The sequence below is a fragment of the Homalodisca vitripennis genome, chromosome X (assembly GCF_021130785.1).
Source record: "Homalodisca vitripennis isolate AUS2020 chromosome X, UT_GWSS_2.1, whole genome shotgun sequence".
Lineage (NCBI taxonomy): Eukaryota > Metazoa > Arthropoda > Insecta > Hemiptera > Cicadellidae > Homalodisca > Homalodisca vitripennis.
Genome location: NC_060215.1, coordinates 91,510,259 through 91,526,585, shown reverse-complemented (window position 1 = coordinate 91,526,585; position 16,327 = coordinate 91,510,259). Strand labels below are relative to the sequence as shown.

The 16,327-nt window shown below is 33.4% G+C and overlaps 1 protein-coding gene across 11 annotated transcripts in view; it reads left to right on the top strand.

The window, feature by feature from the left end:
• The window catches only part of LOC124369373, an 88,313-nt gene that overhangs the window by 65,199 nt on the left and 6,787 nt on the right, over positions 1–16,327 (top strand). For all 11 annotated transcript variants that reach the window (XM_046827370.1, XM_046827364.1, XM_046827365.1 and 8 more), the window contains 2 exons: positions 890–1,051; positions 9,084–9,257. In XM_046827370.1, coding sequence (XP_046683326.1) covers positions 890–1,051; positions 9,084–9,257 — 336 coding nt within the window. The remainder of the gene's footprint in view (positions 1–889; positions 1,052–9,083; positions 9,258–16,327) is intronic.

Sequence of the window (16,327 nt, the reverse complement as noted above, 5' to 3'; positions counted from 1 at the left end):
GAGGGTTTATAACATTAATTTACCAATGATAACTAAATATATTACTTCAATATTTTTTAGAAAATTGTATCTAGGAATATGTTTCTAGGATAATCTTTTTTATTATATAGAAGAATATAGAACAGTGTTTCAGTTGGATTATGACTGACTTAAATTAGATTTAAGTTATGAAGACTTTATATATATAAAATGTATGTATGTATACAATTTTAAAAAAATAACTTTTACCTTTAGAATATAAATGACTAATCAACCAATGTTTACAGTTTATCTATTTATCGTTAAGAATAAATTCATATACGAGGGTAGTTTTTTTAACCTCCAATCTCACGTTATGATAGCAGGTACACAGTGTGCGTAGTAGTCGATCGTGAATATTCCCCACTATAATATTTGTCACTGCCTAGTTCAAGTTGTTATTTTGCGCTAAGCTGCAGGCGCATAAACATGGCCACCTTTATTGATTCTCCCCCCAAATTTGAATTAAGGAGTTTTATTCGGTTCCTGCAAGCAGAAGGGAATAATGCAGCAGAAATCTATTGGTGAATGTGCTGTGTTTACGGAGAAATGGTGTTGCACGTGAATGGAGTAGAAAGCAAAAAATGTTGATTGATACCCACAAAAATCGTAGAATGGCTGCAGTGTTTTACATTTCTCAAATTCATCCTTGAATTTGATATTCAGCCATCTTTAAACTTTTGATGTGATTCACGCACAACACCATCACTCATAATTTTTGGTCCGTAAACACAGCACATTTTCCAATTGATTTCTGTTGCACTATTCCCTTTTGCTTACAAGAAACGAATAAAACTCAAGACAATTGTCTCAACAAGTGAAACAATATATTATGTTATAGGATGAATGAGCAGTAATGTTTTTTTTTCAGGTTTACAGGTTTGTTCAGAATTGATAGTTTTGATAAAAATACACCTCTTGTCAGCTCAAAGGAGTATGCAATTAATTTTACAACTGTAGAAAAGTTGAAATATAATTGCATGTACACTCTAGATAGAGTGAGTGTGAAGACTACAAGGCCAGTCGGTTTTATGTGAGTATTTGTAGTAGCATAGATTAAACTTATAATTCATTATACTCAGGCTTAAGACAGTTCATTACAGATTTTTAGCTAGATAACATCTTGCCGCAGCCAATTTCTTAACCCTGAAACTGGCGGTCATATTTCTCTCAGTGGCAGAGTGTTTTAGTACTTCATACATTGCCTTATATTTATTTTATTATTACATGTTTACTATAAAGTACCTATAACTTATTATATATTTCTTTATTCAGCATTGTTCAAGGAACATTTTTCACATAATATAATTAAAACAAAAAAAATACCCTTACTCTACCTCTTCAGGAAAAAAATGTTTTTTAGAAAAAAGAAAAGTTAGTTCAAAGTTTTTGATTTGTAAAATTGTTGTTGTTAGTGATACGCAAAATCCAAAATATGCAAAAGGAAGAGCATTTAATTCTGAGTAAAAATAAAACAACACATAGTTTATAAGGTATTTATTTTTACATGTGGTAAACGATACAAAAATCATACACTGACATTCGAAAGTGCTACTTACCAATAAAAGTAAGAACTTCAAAGCTCACTTGGACTTCTTACAATCTTGTAACTATTAGTTTATATTAATTTTCTATTTTTTAATTTTTTATTATATATTTTTTTAATTATGTTCTGATTGAATGTCTAAATCGGAATCCTCATCGTTGCTTATTTCATGTACAACTAGTTCTCGAATGTCACTTGAACGATCGCGGAATTTTACGATCCATTATGTAAACACGCACAAAAAAACTTACTATTATTGTGTCATATAAACAATCATCATTACAACGACCTCAAAAAAAACAATAAACCAGACAGGACACCATGCAGCTGACGAAATAACAATAGCCGAATGAACCAGTTGACTCATCGCTGCGCGCGCAACTATCGCGGTACGCGGGAGAATGTAAACAAACAGTTTAGAGATTACAAAACGTATGGACGTGTAACGAAACGATAAAATTATTTATTAGTGTATTATTTACATAAATTGAACCTTCCTCTTTCGATTGGTATCAATGTACAACTAGTTCTCGAATGTCACTTGAACGATCGCGGAAATTACGATCCATTACGTAAACACGCACAAAAAACTTACTATTATTGTGTAATATACACAACCATTATTACAAAGAACTCAAACAAACAATAAACCAGACAGGACACCATGCAGCTAACGAAATAACAATAGCCGAATGAACCAGTTGACTCATCGCTGCGCGCGCAACTAGCGTGGTACGCGGGAGAATGTAAACAAACAGTTAGAGATTATAAGTCGTATGGACGTGTAACGAAACGAATATATTATTTATTAGTGTATTATTTACATAAATTGAACCTTCCTCTTTCGATTGGTATCAATACCGATACTCTTTGATCGTGTTTTAAGTACGTAATATTGAGAAATAAAAGACGTATTAAAACGCCCGATATCGGGCGCTGCCATCTAGGATGCGACTAAAACGCCCGATATCGGGCGTTTGCCAGTTCCAGGGTTAAACTATATCTCTTAACCCTCCAAGTGTTGTTCGACAAAATTTTGTCGGTTATTTTCCATCCTGTAATGTTGCTCGACAAAATTTTGTCGGTCAAACATTCCCTTGCATAATCACTTATTACAATATATTCCGCCAACGTATCGATTCGATTCATGCACCATTGGATTCGGGAAGAAAAAGCCTAAGGAATACTATAGTTTTATTCCTCTTTTTATTGTAGTTGCAACGTACCAAGTTCGTAGTTTGGAACGTAAAAGAAAACAATGCAGTTTATTGTGACCGCCATGTTGTCGCTGCCGTTCTGATTTGTTTCTGTGACGAGTTGTGTTTATTAGTAAGTTTTATTTGTGTTTTAGTGTTGTGTTTAGTGTGTGGTGAGTTGTTAGATATTGCAGTAGTGCAAATAAATATATTTTAGAATAAATAAATTTATTTTTTACTGAAATATGTTTAATGAATTATCGAATCTGTGTAGGCTATGGCAAAATGACTTGGCTAAAATTCATTTCACGTAGTTTGTTATTGTTTTTCACTACTAAACGTTATTTTAGGCACTTTTTTAGTTCTGAAATAACAATTTTCACAACCAAATGTATATTTACCGTAATTTCTTTGGTTATGTATGATAACTGTTTGGACCATTCCAGGGTCATTGTTAGTCGCGTAGGCTATATACTGTTATTTTAGTAATACATGTAGTTGTGGAATCAAAATATATGTAATATATTTAGACACAGTTTATGGTTTTCTAAAACTACATAAAATTTCCCATCAGATCTAAACCATAGATTTATAAATTTGGATATAATACAACCTTTGAAAAACATTTTATACTTTGCTCTTTGAAAATTTTTCGTGAAAGTTTTGAGTAATGACAAAATGAAACTTTTCGACTCTTCAAAAAAAAAGTTATGGAATTTATTTTACTGCTGCTGTACAGTTTACTTCATTCTGAGTAATAAAATATGCAATATAACATGTATTCAAGTAAAACTGTATTAGTAAAACTTTTATTAGCAAACTCTTACATATACACCCTTTTTTCACAATTTATGCGCATCGCTGCTTTTTGTTATATAGCGTTATTATAGTTTAATAAATTTGTATAATGCTTATGTTTTTTTCTGAAACTAGAATAAATTTGACACAAAATGGCTATCTCACTTTTATAGTTTTCTTACTATAACTTGGTTTGCTAGGTATGGTCCCCCCCAAATTAAAAAAAAAATGTAAATTTGGAATTTCATGGAAAAAGATTTTTAGTAACAATTTTTTCAAGGCCAATTTTAAATACTAATATTATTATATGTTTTATTCTGAACACAAAAATATATACTTCTATATATATATATATATATATATGTATTACTTTTAATTTATATTTTTAATAAATTAAAAAAAAAACCCTTGCACGAGGCTCTAAAACATGCTGCCACTACAGGAAAAAATGACCGCCACTTGGAGGGTTAATGCACATGCTAACTGCAGCACTATTATAGCGGTTTTCATAGCATATATCAGTAAGAAGCAACTAGATACCAGAGTAACCTAAGTTAAGTATGAGTAGAAACTGATGTAAGGGGGCCGTCCTTTAATTATGTAATGCTAAATTCGAAATTTTCGGAATTCTCTTCCCCCCTTGTAACAGTAACGATAATCACGCAACGCTGTCACCAACTCCCCCACCCCTAAATTTTATATTATTTTAAAAATTGTGATATAATGACAAAAACTCCAGAGTAAATCGTGATTTATTAATATAAAACTGGCATTTAGAACATAGATTTGAACTGTTCTGTGTTTCTTCTCGAGATATGCATTTTTGTAATTCAAAATAAACGATTGAAACAGTTTTTCCCTGTCTACTTTTTTAGACATTTTAACTCAAATCTAAATGCAGCCATAAATAGCAAGACAGTCACTACACACTTGCACAGCATGGGACTCACTGAACTGCTCAGTTAATACTATATGAACCGATAAACCGTGATTCTGCCTAACCAAATTTAATGTTACTATACAAGCAGATATTTTGGCACTCAATATGGATCGAGTTTTGGCATGTCTAACTATACAAGCGTTTTTTAGGCAGATAGAATGCTCATTCATTTTGTTTTTAGGTCAGTTTCGAAACGGATGAGGAAGAAATTTCTTATGTCAGTTCATTGTATTTGCTAAGCTGTCTGCACAATGTGGAAAAGTTTTGATCGGCATAACTTCAGCTCAACATATGTGCTTTTATTTTTATAACTATATTTCTTACAGCTGACATTGTAACAGAACTAGAATCACTCTACTTCAATAATAAACTTATTTGTATCAGAAGTAATAGGTTAGGAATAAACTACAACACAATCAGAAAACCAACAATAACCTTCATCTTGTTATGTTTTGGTTCATGGTTCGATCCAAAACTGTGGTAGTGCCAACATTCTGCTAGAATTCGGCTCATACAGTCGAATTACATACATACAATTCATTCATGGAACTTCAGCGGGCCGAATTTATGCATCGCTTGGTGTAAATTCCGCCTCTCTGCTGTGTCTTTCGGCATGAAAATTTGTGTTCGTATAGCATGCTCAGTAAGGTAACATAGGTCCTGATAGCCAAGCATTGCTGCTGTAGACTTTCGTTCACGGTTTTTCAGTCCTTAACCCTTAAAGGAGTATGGACGTCATATGACATCTTCTTTTGATAGGCTACAATGAGTAGTGGATGAAATCCAAAAAATACCAAAAGGAGTAAAAAATTAAAATCTTTAAAAGCTATTAAAAATCGTTTATTTGCATTTGAAAGCTTAATAAAAAAGGACTACGTGTTCTACAAGTCAATATTTCAGTACTTTTCAAAATCAAATGTCTTATTTCCTCACTATGGCAGACTCAATCAATATTGCCTGCCATTTGGACAACAGTAACAAACTAGATAGTTGCTCAACAAATATGTCACTCACAAGATAAATATAGCCATAGTACGCAGTATACAAGGAATGGCTAGTATAATGTGGCGGCATACTCTTACAGCAAAGTGATGCGCGCGCGACGCAACCTTGAGTCAAGGGCTTCTATCGGGTGGCTACTGCAATCTGGTGGTAAAATCAGATTACAAGTGAATGCGAGCACAAACATGGAAGTTAAGTATGTTGCCGATAGAAAGAACCACTTTACAGACAAATCTACTTAAAGGCAATCAGTAATAGCAACACATTTACGATAATACAAAAATACAGAGGCTAAACGTCATATGACGTCCTTACTCATTATGTAGAGTTTACACGCACTCCTTAAAGGGTTAAAGGACTGAAGTTACTTACCTTTACAACCGAGCACATGAGTGAGGGAGGTAGTTTTTTCAAAGTTTTTATCAAACACTGTCAACTATTTAAGAAAGCATTTGGGTGGAGGTTTTAGACTTCTTTCCGTTTGCTTTTTGTGAGAAAAATATAATACTAACTTTAAAATCTTTGGAGAAACCAGGAAATTTTGTGAATGACTTCAAGCAATAAGAGTTGATGTTTAATAGTTAAGTAATGATGTGTCGAATCATCTGACTCTCCCCCTTAATGGTGCATAACGCTGCCCAAAATCCCCTCCCCCTTGTGCGTTACATAATTTAGGGACGGCCTCTAAGTTTGGTCTTCCAAACAACAATAGCTGACATAAGTGTTGTCTAATCCTGCAATATTAAATTAAATTGCTTTCAAAAATACTTAAAATTTGTGTTCAAATACAAATACAAATAAATACAAATACAAATATTCTTTATTTTCAAATACATTAAGTATTGAAATGGCGTCAAATAAAATCATCACAAACAGTTGTTACAATTTCAAAAATAAGCTTTTCAAATGGTTCATTGTCTTCTTTCAATAAACTCGTTAAGTGAGTAAAAAGGATTGTTAATTAGCCAGTCAGTAAGAGTAGTCTTCAGTCTTCTCCCGGTGAGGCATCTCAATTCTTCAGGTAGAAGGTTGTGCAGCTTCATGCCCATGTAGGAGGGTTTCTTTTCATATAGGGAGAGATGGTGAACTGGTAGTTGGTAACGAGTACCGTGTCTAGTATTGTAGTCATGTAGGTGTCTATTCTGCGTCAGGGGTTGTCCAACAGCATACAAGATGACTTCTTTTATGTAGAGGTTTACTATTGGCATAATCTTCAGGGTTTTGAAGGCTTCTCTACAACTTTCTCTGTAGCCTAGCTCAGCTAAGGTTCTTACGGCCCTCTTTTGTAGAATCAAAACTTTCTGAAGATTACTTGCAGAAGTTCCTCCCCATATCATTAGGCCATACCTGATGTGAGTTTCAAACAAGGAATGGTAGGCAATTTTCGCAGTAGATATGTCGCTTATAGATTTTGTACGTTTGATCATATAAAGGGAGGAATTTAATTTGGAGAGAAGATTGTCTACATGCTGTGACCAGGTAAATCCCTCATCAACAATGACTCCTAAATATTTAGCTTGGGTGTTTCTTTCCACGTCGGGTATTGTTGGTACTTCATCACATCTTCTCCCAAATGCGACTTGACTAGTTTTGTCTGGATTTACCACCAAGTCATTTGAGTGGCAGTACTGATAAGCCATGTTCAAGGCTGTGAATGATCTGATATCTAGATTGTCTTTTTGTCCACTCAAGAGCAAGGTGGTATCATCAGCGTACATTGAAACTGTACAAAATTTGTCCAGGTGTTCGGGTATGTCATTTGTAAACAGTATAAATAATACTGGTCCCAAAACAGACCCCTGGGGCACTCCTCGATTTATAGGTAAAGGTCTTGATCTAGTTATTGCTGTGATTCCACTTGTTGCTTGTTTTATTTCTACTATTTGTTTTCGGTCTTTAAGATAGCTTTTAAACCACATCTTGGCTGTGCTCTTAATTCCTAATTTGTCTAATTTGTGTAATATGAGATCATGGCTCAAGCAGTCAAATGCTTTACTCAAGTCTAGGAAGAAACTAGTAACATGTTTTCCTTCCTCAAGGTTGTCAATTATGTAGTCAGCAAAATCGGTCAGGGCGGTCATGGTTGATTTTCCCTTGATGAAACCATGTTGTCTCTCAGTTAATAAATTAAACTTCTCACAGTGGTCTAAAAGCCTTCTCAGGACAACTTTTTCTAAGATTTTAGAGAAAGTTGGCAATATTGATATTGGCCTGTAATTGCCAACTTCGGTTTTACTCCCCTTTTTATGTTTTGGGTAAACTTTTGCAAGTTTTAGGGCTGATGGAAATTGACCTTGACTCAATGATTTGTTAATAATACTTGTGAGGGGGATTGTTAGTGATTCCTTACAATGTTCAATTGTTAGTATATTCATGCTGTGTATAAAAGTAAAAGAAATTATTTAAACATACTTGAACATGTTAATAAGGAGGTTTAAGCATACTGAAATGGCACTGATAAGTCGGGCATCCAATACAGTTGGCCTGAGTTGAATTGTTAATTATCAAAAAATATACCATGCAGAGGGTCTTCTAAGTGCGAAATCATCAGCAGACATTTGACCTTAACTACAATTTATACCCACAAACTTAATATAAGAAAGGATATTATTATTATATCTGTATTTTAAAATTTGTTGTTAAAATACATGAACAATATAATATCTTAGAGGTATATGGTAGGATCAATTTTAACGATTTCTACCAATAGTGACCGGGAGACTAGGGGAGCCAGAATCTTGCTGATAAGTCCTGAGGCCCTTGTCATTTAACAGGATTGAACAATTGATTCTACTAGGAAATTCTCTGACAACTAATTAAAATTAGCTTTTTAAAAATATAACCCTCATGAATAAGGGGTGGAAATGCTCTCATATTTTCAAAATAATATTCAAAACTATCAAATTCACATTGTGTAAACTGTTAATTATGCAATTTCATTTAATCAATGCAAAATAGATTTTGTTCCGAATTACTATTTTTTTTTCTTATTAATAAAATAGTAAATGTAATCTCAGTGTACACAGAAGTTGGACCTCCCCATAATATAGCTTGCAAATAAGTACAACAATTATTAGTTTTCCATGTTTTTTCCCAACAAAACTTATTTTTCAGAACTAAATAAGGAAGAAAGAATAAATTAGTCCTCAAATGTTGATTTTGTCATAGTAAAAACTTTTTAAACAAACAATAATATACTAAACGTACATAAGTAAAATATAGTTTAGCAAATACTTGTGGTTGTTATTATCCATTTAAGCAATAGATCAGCTATGACCAAACATTACCACAGTTTGCTATATTAACAAAATCCGTTGGTAGCTTTAATTTTAAGAATGACAATATCAAGATATGTTGAAATTACTTAAAAATTAAAAATTCTGTAATACTGGGAACAGTGAATATTATCCTGTTCCTTATGAGAAATGGGTGATCAGCTGGGCTAAAACATACAGGATTAAGATATAAAATATAAAAACGTATACTTTTATCAATTGTTTTATCAATACTACAAATGAATTATATGTTTTGGAGTATTAAGTCAAAAACCCATGCAGAATTTTTACTGTCACCTTATTTTCAGAGATTTTTATCACAACTTTTCCAAAAATATATTAAAAAAGAACAAAGAACGTTTTAACAGTGAAAAAGTGAGATCTGATTTCCGAGAAACAGCTAGAGAAATGGTCAGTGAAGGAAATCAAATAATGTACCTTAGAGGTTATGAAGTTGTTCTCACACCTATGGGAAGTATTATGTAAGTATTATTAGTATTACTCATTATATTATTATTTATAGAAGTACTTTGTAAGTTCACTGTTAATTGCAATATTAGAATGACATTGTAATTAACTACTGGTACTCCCAGTGACACTCAGCAAAATTTCCTCCTGAGCTTCTTACAAAATGTATCATAAACCTCCTCCTATGTACTGTCTTTAAGCGGCATCATAGCAATCTTATAAAAATATTAAACATGATGTTATAAAGGGTGTGTTAGACCACATGAGCCACTACCTGTATCAACCAAACAAATTGAAATAACATTTTTGTTGTAACTGTAAACTTTTATTTTCAAACTTGAAAACACAAGGAAATCATTTTTAACTCTGTTAAATGGCCCAAACAATGTTCCAAAAATTATAAAGTGTAAATTTAGGTTGTGCTCCAGGGATGTGAAATACCCAGGTATTTATGAATCAGAATAAATACCCCATATTTATAAATACAAGGGTATTTTAGAATTTTAATTAAAAATCTCCTCTCATAGTAAGTTTAAAAACTTAAATAATACATGCTATTCCTTTTTCAGATTCTAGAGCAACACTATAAAGTTATTAAAATTAACAAAATTAGAATTGATACTTACTATTTACTCGTATATTAAAAGATTAGGAAATAGGAATTCCAGCCCGTTTGACCTCAAAAGGTAAAAAATTCTCTTTAGAAGTAAGGGTTTGCAAATATTTAGATACATATTGGGGAAACCCATACATTCTCCTGCATAGAACTAGATCTATAATAGGTTTAAGAGCCGACTCTGGTGAAAAACCTTGACATTTACTCCATACCTGTAAGTAATGTTACTCCATATGTAACTATGGAAAATGTACAATTTTAACGTTATAATTAATATGTCTTTTAGTTTTTCTTGTGAAATTTATACTTTTTTTATGTTTTAATGATGAAGTAAAAAAAAGTTTTAGTGCTTTTTATAAATCACTGATAAAAATGTCGAAAACTAAAAAACAGCTTGGATGTCTTGTAATTATATCTTTAAAATTAGACATTTCCTATGATTCTATGACCAAAAAGAATGTAAGTGTTTGAACATCGTTATTATAATGGAGTAACTGCACACATGGCAGATGTCTCAATGACTCTTATGACTGTTCTCTCTAATGACTGTTCCCGGGACATCTCATTTTGGCAATGTTGCATGGTCTCTGGATCTCACTACTTGTGATTTTTAGTTGTGGGGCTACCTTAAGTTTTTACTACAAAACCTCACACCATTGCCAATTTAAAGAACTGCATAAAAAATGAGAATGCTGCAGTACCAATGTCCATGGTAAGCCGAGTAATGGCAAATTTTCAGAAAAGATTTCAGAATATGTGGATGTTGGTGGTGATCATTTACGTGATGTTATATTCCATAAATGAAAGTGTCATAATGAAGTATATACTTTTACTACCTTAACCAATTTAAAGAATTATTTAGTGTAACATTATTTCATTTTGAAAACTGCCAGGTTATTTTGGACCAGCTGTTATAAAGCTAAAAACTAAAAATACCATTGTTTTCGGTACTTAAATAGCTAATTTATCTTTCAACTGGGTATTTACCTAACCTATATCACTATTTACACCTCATTTTAAAAGTCTTCAAACCCAATACAAAGTTTACTTGGGCACCAAATGGCTGAGTTTCTACTTCAGAAATAGACATTATCATTTCTCATATGCTCTCCATAATTTATTTTATAGTCGTTGGTCTTGTGAGATAATCAATGCTCTTAATCCTTCCCACAGATAGTATTCCGTGTGGTTTTCAAGTCTGGTGACTGTGCAGGAAAAGATACAGCACCATCCAGTGTGGATTCTCAAAGGGCCAATATCACTTATTACAATGGTTTCATTCACCATTGCTATAAAAAGATTGCCTTTTCAGACCAAAAGACCTGTTTGAAAAAGTCATGATCTTCCCTTATCTTCTCTAAGGTGTATACAAAAAAGTTAATGTAGTGAAGAGAGCCATCTTCAGAAAGCTCTGGTTTTAACACGTTAGCTGCCACGTCGGGCCAAATGGACCGACGCTCTACATCTTTAAGAGATTGCACGTCGGGTAAAGTGGCCCGACAGCATAACAATGATGGTACCCGCCATTTTGATTACCTTCGTGCTTGTGCTGCACCCTGACGACTCAAACTGAAACTGATTGAACTATGAAGAGTTCTGCTACTAACAGAACGTTGTTTGTTGTGTTTATTTTTGTTATTAGTGATATGAATGAGATTGCTACATTGGACATTTTTGTCGGGCCACATTGCCTGACGGGTATTTTTATCGGTGTTAGAATATAAAATAATAAGGTTTTAGCCTTATTATTGCTACCAGGAAGAATAAAATATATGATTTGTTATTTTACAGTAAAAAGAGATTTATTTCATAAGTTTCACAAAAAGTAAATTTAGTAAATAAAAAGTTGTATCTTATTTATTTACATGTTTTTTGCTTTCCTTACTATTCAAATAATTCAATCTTATAAGTAAAGAAAAATAAGTAAATACAAAATTATCCTATACAAAAGATGAATGCAGATATACTATTTGTGTATAGTTTTGAAGCATGTTTCACACAAAAATGGTTTTTCTGGACATTCACTGCAAAACGTAGTTACTTGTGTCAAATTTTTTGCTACCTTACGTCCTTTTTCCTCTGATACATTTTTGTAGCACAACTTGCACACCTTTCTTTGTCGGCGTTTTTGTACTCCTCCACCAACAAAAGCAGATGACGTCAGGTAGTGGTGCCCTGTAGTGGTCACATTTGGAATGCGTGGCTCTTCCTGCACGTTCATCAAGGAACAGGCCAATTCCTCTCTAAACTTAGTGATAGAGACTAAGTTTTGTTTTTTTTATTATGAGATGTAGTGTGGTTAAGAAAATTATTGTAGGCCAACCAACTATTTACCACTGCAGTTCCAAGAAGAAGTTCTTCAGCTAGTTTGTGGAACCAACGCATTGTCTTCCGTACTGCAGTGTTATATGATGACATTTGATCGGATACGTCTATCCCAACCTTCGCCTTATTGTAGTCAACGATGACTAATGGCTTCATTACACTTGGCCCTCCAACTTTTTTTTGGTCAAGGACGACGTACTCTGGCCTATGGAATGTGGAAAGCATGTGTACCTCCCTTTTGTCTTTCCACTTGGTAACAACTACACCATCTTTATTTTCGGAGCAAACCATTTCACCTTTACTAAGTTTTTGTTTTAAAAGGTTTTTTGGTAGGCCTTTACGACTTTTTCTCACAGTACCAGCAAGATGTGTTTTGTTTGACAACAAAGCATCAGCCAATTCTACTGATGTATAGTAGTTGTCCGTATATAAATTGTGGCCTTTATTTAAAAAGTTTGTCATGAGTTCCAGTACCACTTTAGTCGCAACAGATCTGTCTTTTGTCACTTCTACAGTACCTTTCCCCATGTATACTTTTACTGCATAAGTATAACCCGTTTTATCACACAGCTTGAATATTTTTATCCCATACTTGTGGGCCTTTCCGGGAATATATTGCCGGAAACCTAGTCTACCAAGAAACGGCACCATAGTTTCATCAATAACTAAATCTTGCTCTGCTACTTTCAAAGTGAAGAATAAATTGTTTAGTGCTAGAAGCAGAGGTTTTATTTTACCAATTCGCCCATCTCTTTTGAGGTTTTCATTACCGTTAAAATGCCAGAAACGTAAGAGTAACTGAAACCTGTTTCTACTCATTATTTTTTGGGCAACTGAGAATTTATACAAAGGGTTTTTTGACCAATAATCACTGATTCTTGGAAGTCCTACTAAACCCATATATAAAAGAAGGCCAATAAATTGTTTCATTTCCCTATGATTGGTATTTTTCCAGTCTTTTAGCCTACTCTTACGACTTAGTCGCAGCTTTGAAATTACTTCATTTGCATTATGATTAGTTTCTACAACCATAAGTTCCACTACTTCATCTGTCAAGTAATGACGAAAAAAATCTATTGGTTTTCTGTTGTTCGGTAAACAAAAATTAAATTTTGATGTCTGAGTGAACTGAAACGTTTTCTGCTTACCCTCAAACATTTCCCAGCCCAAATCATTGTCCTTGGCGTTTGTAGAAATCAAAGAAGTACCTGTGATATCTGTAACTGTTCCATTAGCATCAGTAGAATTAAGTTCCACGTTTGATTCTTGATTGTCATCAGAGTAATATTCTGAATCAGTACCAGGAATAAAGTCTAGGTCGCTATCAGTGTCATCCGGTATATCACTAACCACCATTGACTCCACACTGTCATCATCACTTATTTCGGCAAACAAATCACCCGGGGAAGACGGATTCTCAATCATACGTTCGATTTCATCCGTAAGAAGATTATCGCCACTCATTTTTACCGATCAATAGTATACACGCACACAACTATCGAAACATTACTTATAAAAAAACACAATGTAGGATTCCAGTAACAAAACACGTCAATTGGCACTCAGCTATGTGGAAAAGGCGGGTTAGAAATAAGCTGATGCAATTGCAGACAGAGAACTAAAAGAATTATTCAGGCTGCACATCAACAAAACGGAATATCCCTGAATCAGGCGTCGGGCGTATAGGCCCGACGGCAAATGATTTATGTGATATATCGCCTTGTAAAAAGCTCTGTCGGGCCAATGTGCACGACGCTTTATAAACGTAATAAATATACATAAATCATAAAATCATGTTTATTAGTAACCAAAGAAGAGAAAAATAACAAAAGGTTACAACAATTTATCTTTTAAAAATTTGGCGCTTTAGCGCTAAAATGTATTTTTCGGGGTTGGCAGCTAACGTTTTAACCCAATGCACTTGAAGGCAGTATTTATAATTTGTTCTTGGAGCTTGTATGGCCAGCTCTACTGGCCGCTGCCATTTTATCGGAAGCATGGATTAATATTTGTCATAATGTTATCTCAGCTTGTATGTCCAGCTTTACTGGCCTAAATATAATATGCCCATAGCTCGTAAGGCCAGCACCACTGGCCACTAAACATAGCAGTTATTTTCTAATATTCTCTTTGTTTTATAATAAATGGTGAGTGCTGAAATCTATCGAGCAGCTGTTTTTTTAAAGCAATTTTTAGGTAAAGTAGTCAATTTTAAATTAGTTTATAATTCTTTTCGAAACATTAACTGTGCAAATAAAACAAATGACGTGTAGTGGACCTATGCACTGAAGTGATAAAAACCTATAAAATTTTACTAGAAGACATGTGCTAACTAGTCGACTTCACATAGGTGTGTATTTTTAAAATTTTTATTCTGTAAAAAAATGTAAAGACTCAGAAAAAATATAAAATAGTTCATGTCTGAGTATAACATAATGGTAAATACCTAATTTATAATAATTTATTTACATATCTTTTTAACAATATCTGTAAAATAAAGAGTTAAATTTCACAAATGTATGTTTATCTTCATATTAGAAAGATTAATTTAAAATAAGTAAGTAGTGCGGCCATCTGTACTGGCCATACAAGTTGCGAGGACAAACTACGGCAAAACTAAGAAGAGCTGACAACCTTGGTGTGGCCAGTGCTGGTGGCCTTTCGAGTGCAAAGGGTTAAGTATATCCTGCATGGGTGCATCTTATATAGTTTTTAGATCCTTTACTCTGTCATGTTACCAATGCCAAAGTCAGCATGTATGTCTGCATATGTGTGATGTTGTTGTCTTATGGTTGAATGTAATGGAATTTGCTCATTGACAGCTAAAACATCAGACAGCCTTACAGTGTCTCTTTACCCTTGTTGTGATCAGGCTGAACATTCTCAGTGTAAAAGGTCTGCACTAAGACAGGCCAGAGAATTGTAGAAGGGAAGAATTCATATATAATAAAACATGAATTAATAGATAAGACGAGATGAAGTTAGTTCAAAATAATTATAAATGCTAGGGCTATGCTTAGCTGAGATATTTTACTCAAAAGAACTTCCCATAAGTAAAAAAAAACTTTTAAATAATTTAATTTCCTTATGAAATTTTATAAGAACCCAAATTAGTCCAGTCATTTAAGGTTTTATCTGCAGAAAAGTCCTACTGAGCTGAATTCTGGTATACACCTTCATTATGGCGTTTTAATGAAGATATGAAAAATCAACATTGATATCGTGCCGGCTAAAAAAGTTATAAGGATCAAAAGGTCACGAAAATCAGGTTTTTCACGTATATCTCGTGACCTATGGCTTGGAGGTCAATAAAGTCCATTATAGAAATTATTTCTCATACGATTATCTACAAAAAATGTCTCTTGCATTTTTCTGTAAAGTCAACCGTTTTCAGGCTAGAGTGCTGAGAAAGCATTACATACAATGATAAAGACTACATTATGATGACGCACTCGTTTCCGCACCACCTTTGAGGTAGAATGCAAGGCGCGTTTTTTACATGATTTCTCCTGTAGGCATAATCTATGATCTGTAATAAAAGTTTTTTTTATTTTATGCTCAATAATTATTTATTTGTACATTGAAAAATAGGGAAATAAATTTGTTGTATATAATTTTGTTTTATATTAATTCTTCGTCGATATCCTCAATTTCAACTTCATCAAAAGTTGCTGATAAAACATCGAGAGGACTTATTGCTGTATTTAAATCAACATCTTCAGAATTTTCTTTGGACTCTGCGTTTAAGCCTGACTGACCATGACAATGTCCACAAGCTTTAGAACATCTCAATCCACTTTATTTACATCCACATTTGCCACCAAAACCTTTTGTACAATTACAAAAGAATTGGAGAAATTATTTTTATTACACCCATTATATGCATAGTATTATGCCCGTCAATTGTGGAAACACTATTGTCTGCATTATCTGCAGCATATTGTAAAATTACATCAGGCTGTGACAGAATACGAGGTTGAGGATGATAAACAGTTGACACTTCATACGCCACAGCATCATTGTATGTAGCACAGAATCCAAAACTTGACATACATTCCAAATGATTTTAAATATAAAAACCTTAAAAACTTTATCTGGATTCGCTCAGTCATTTCATTTAAGTACGCAAGGTATTTTAGTATG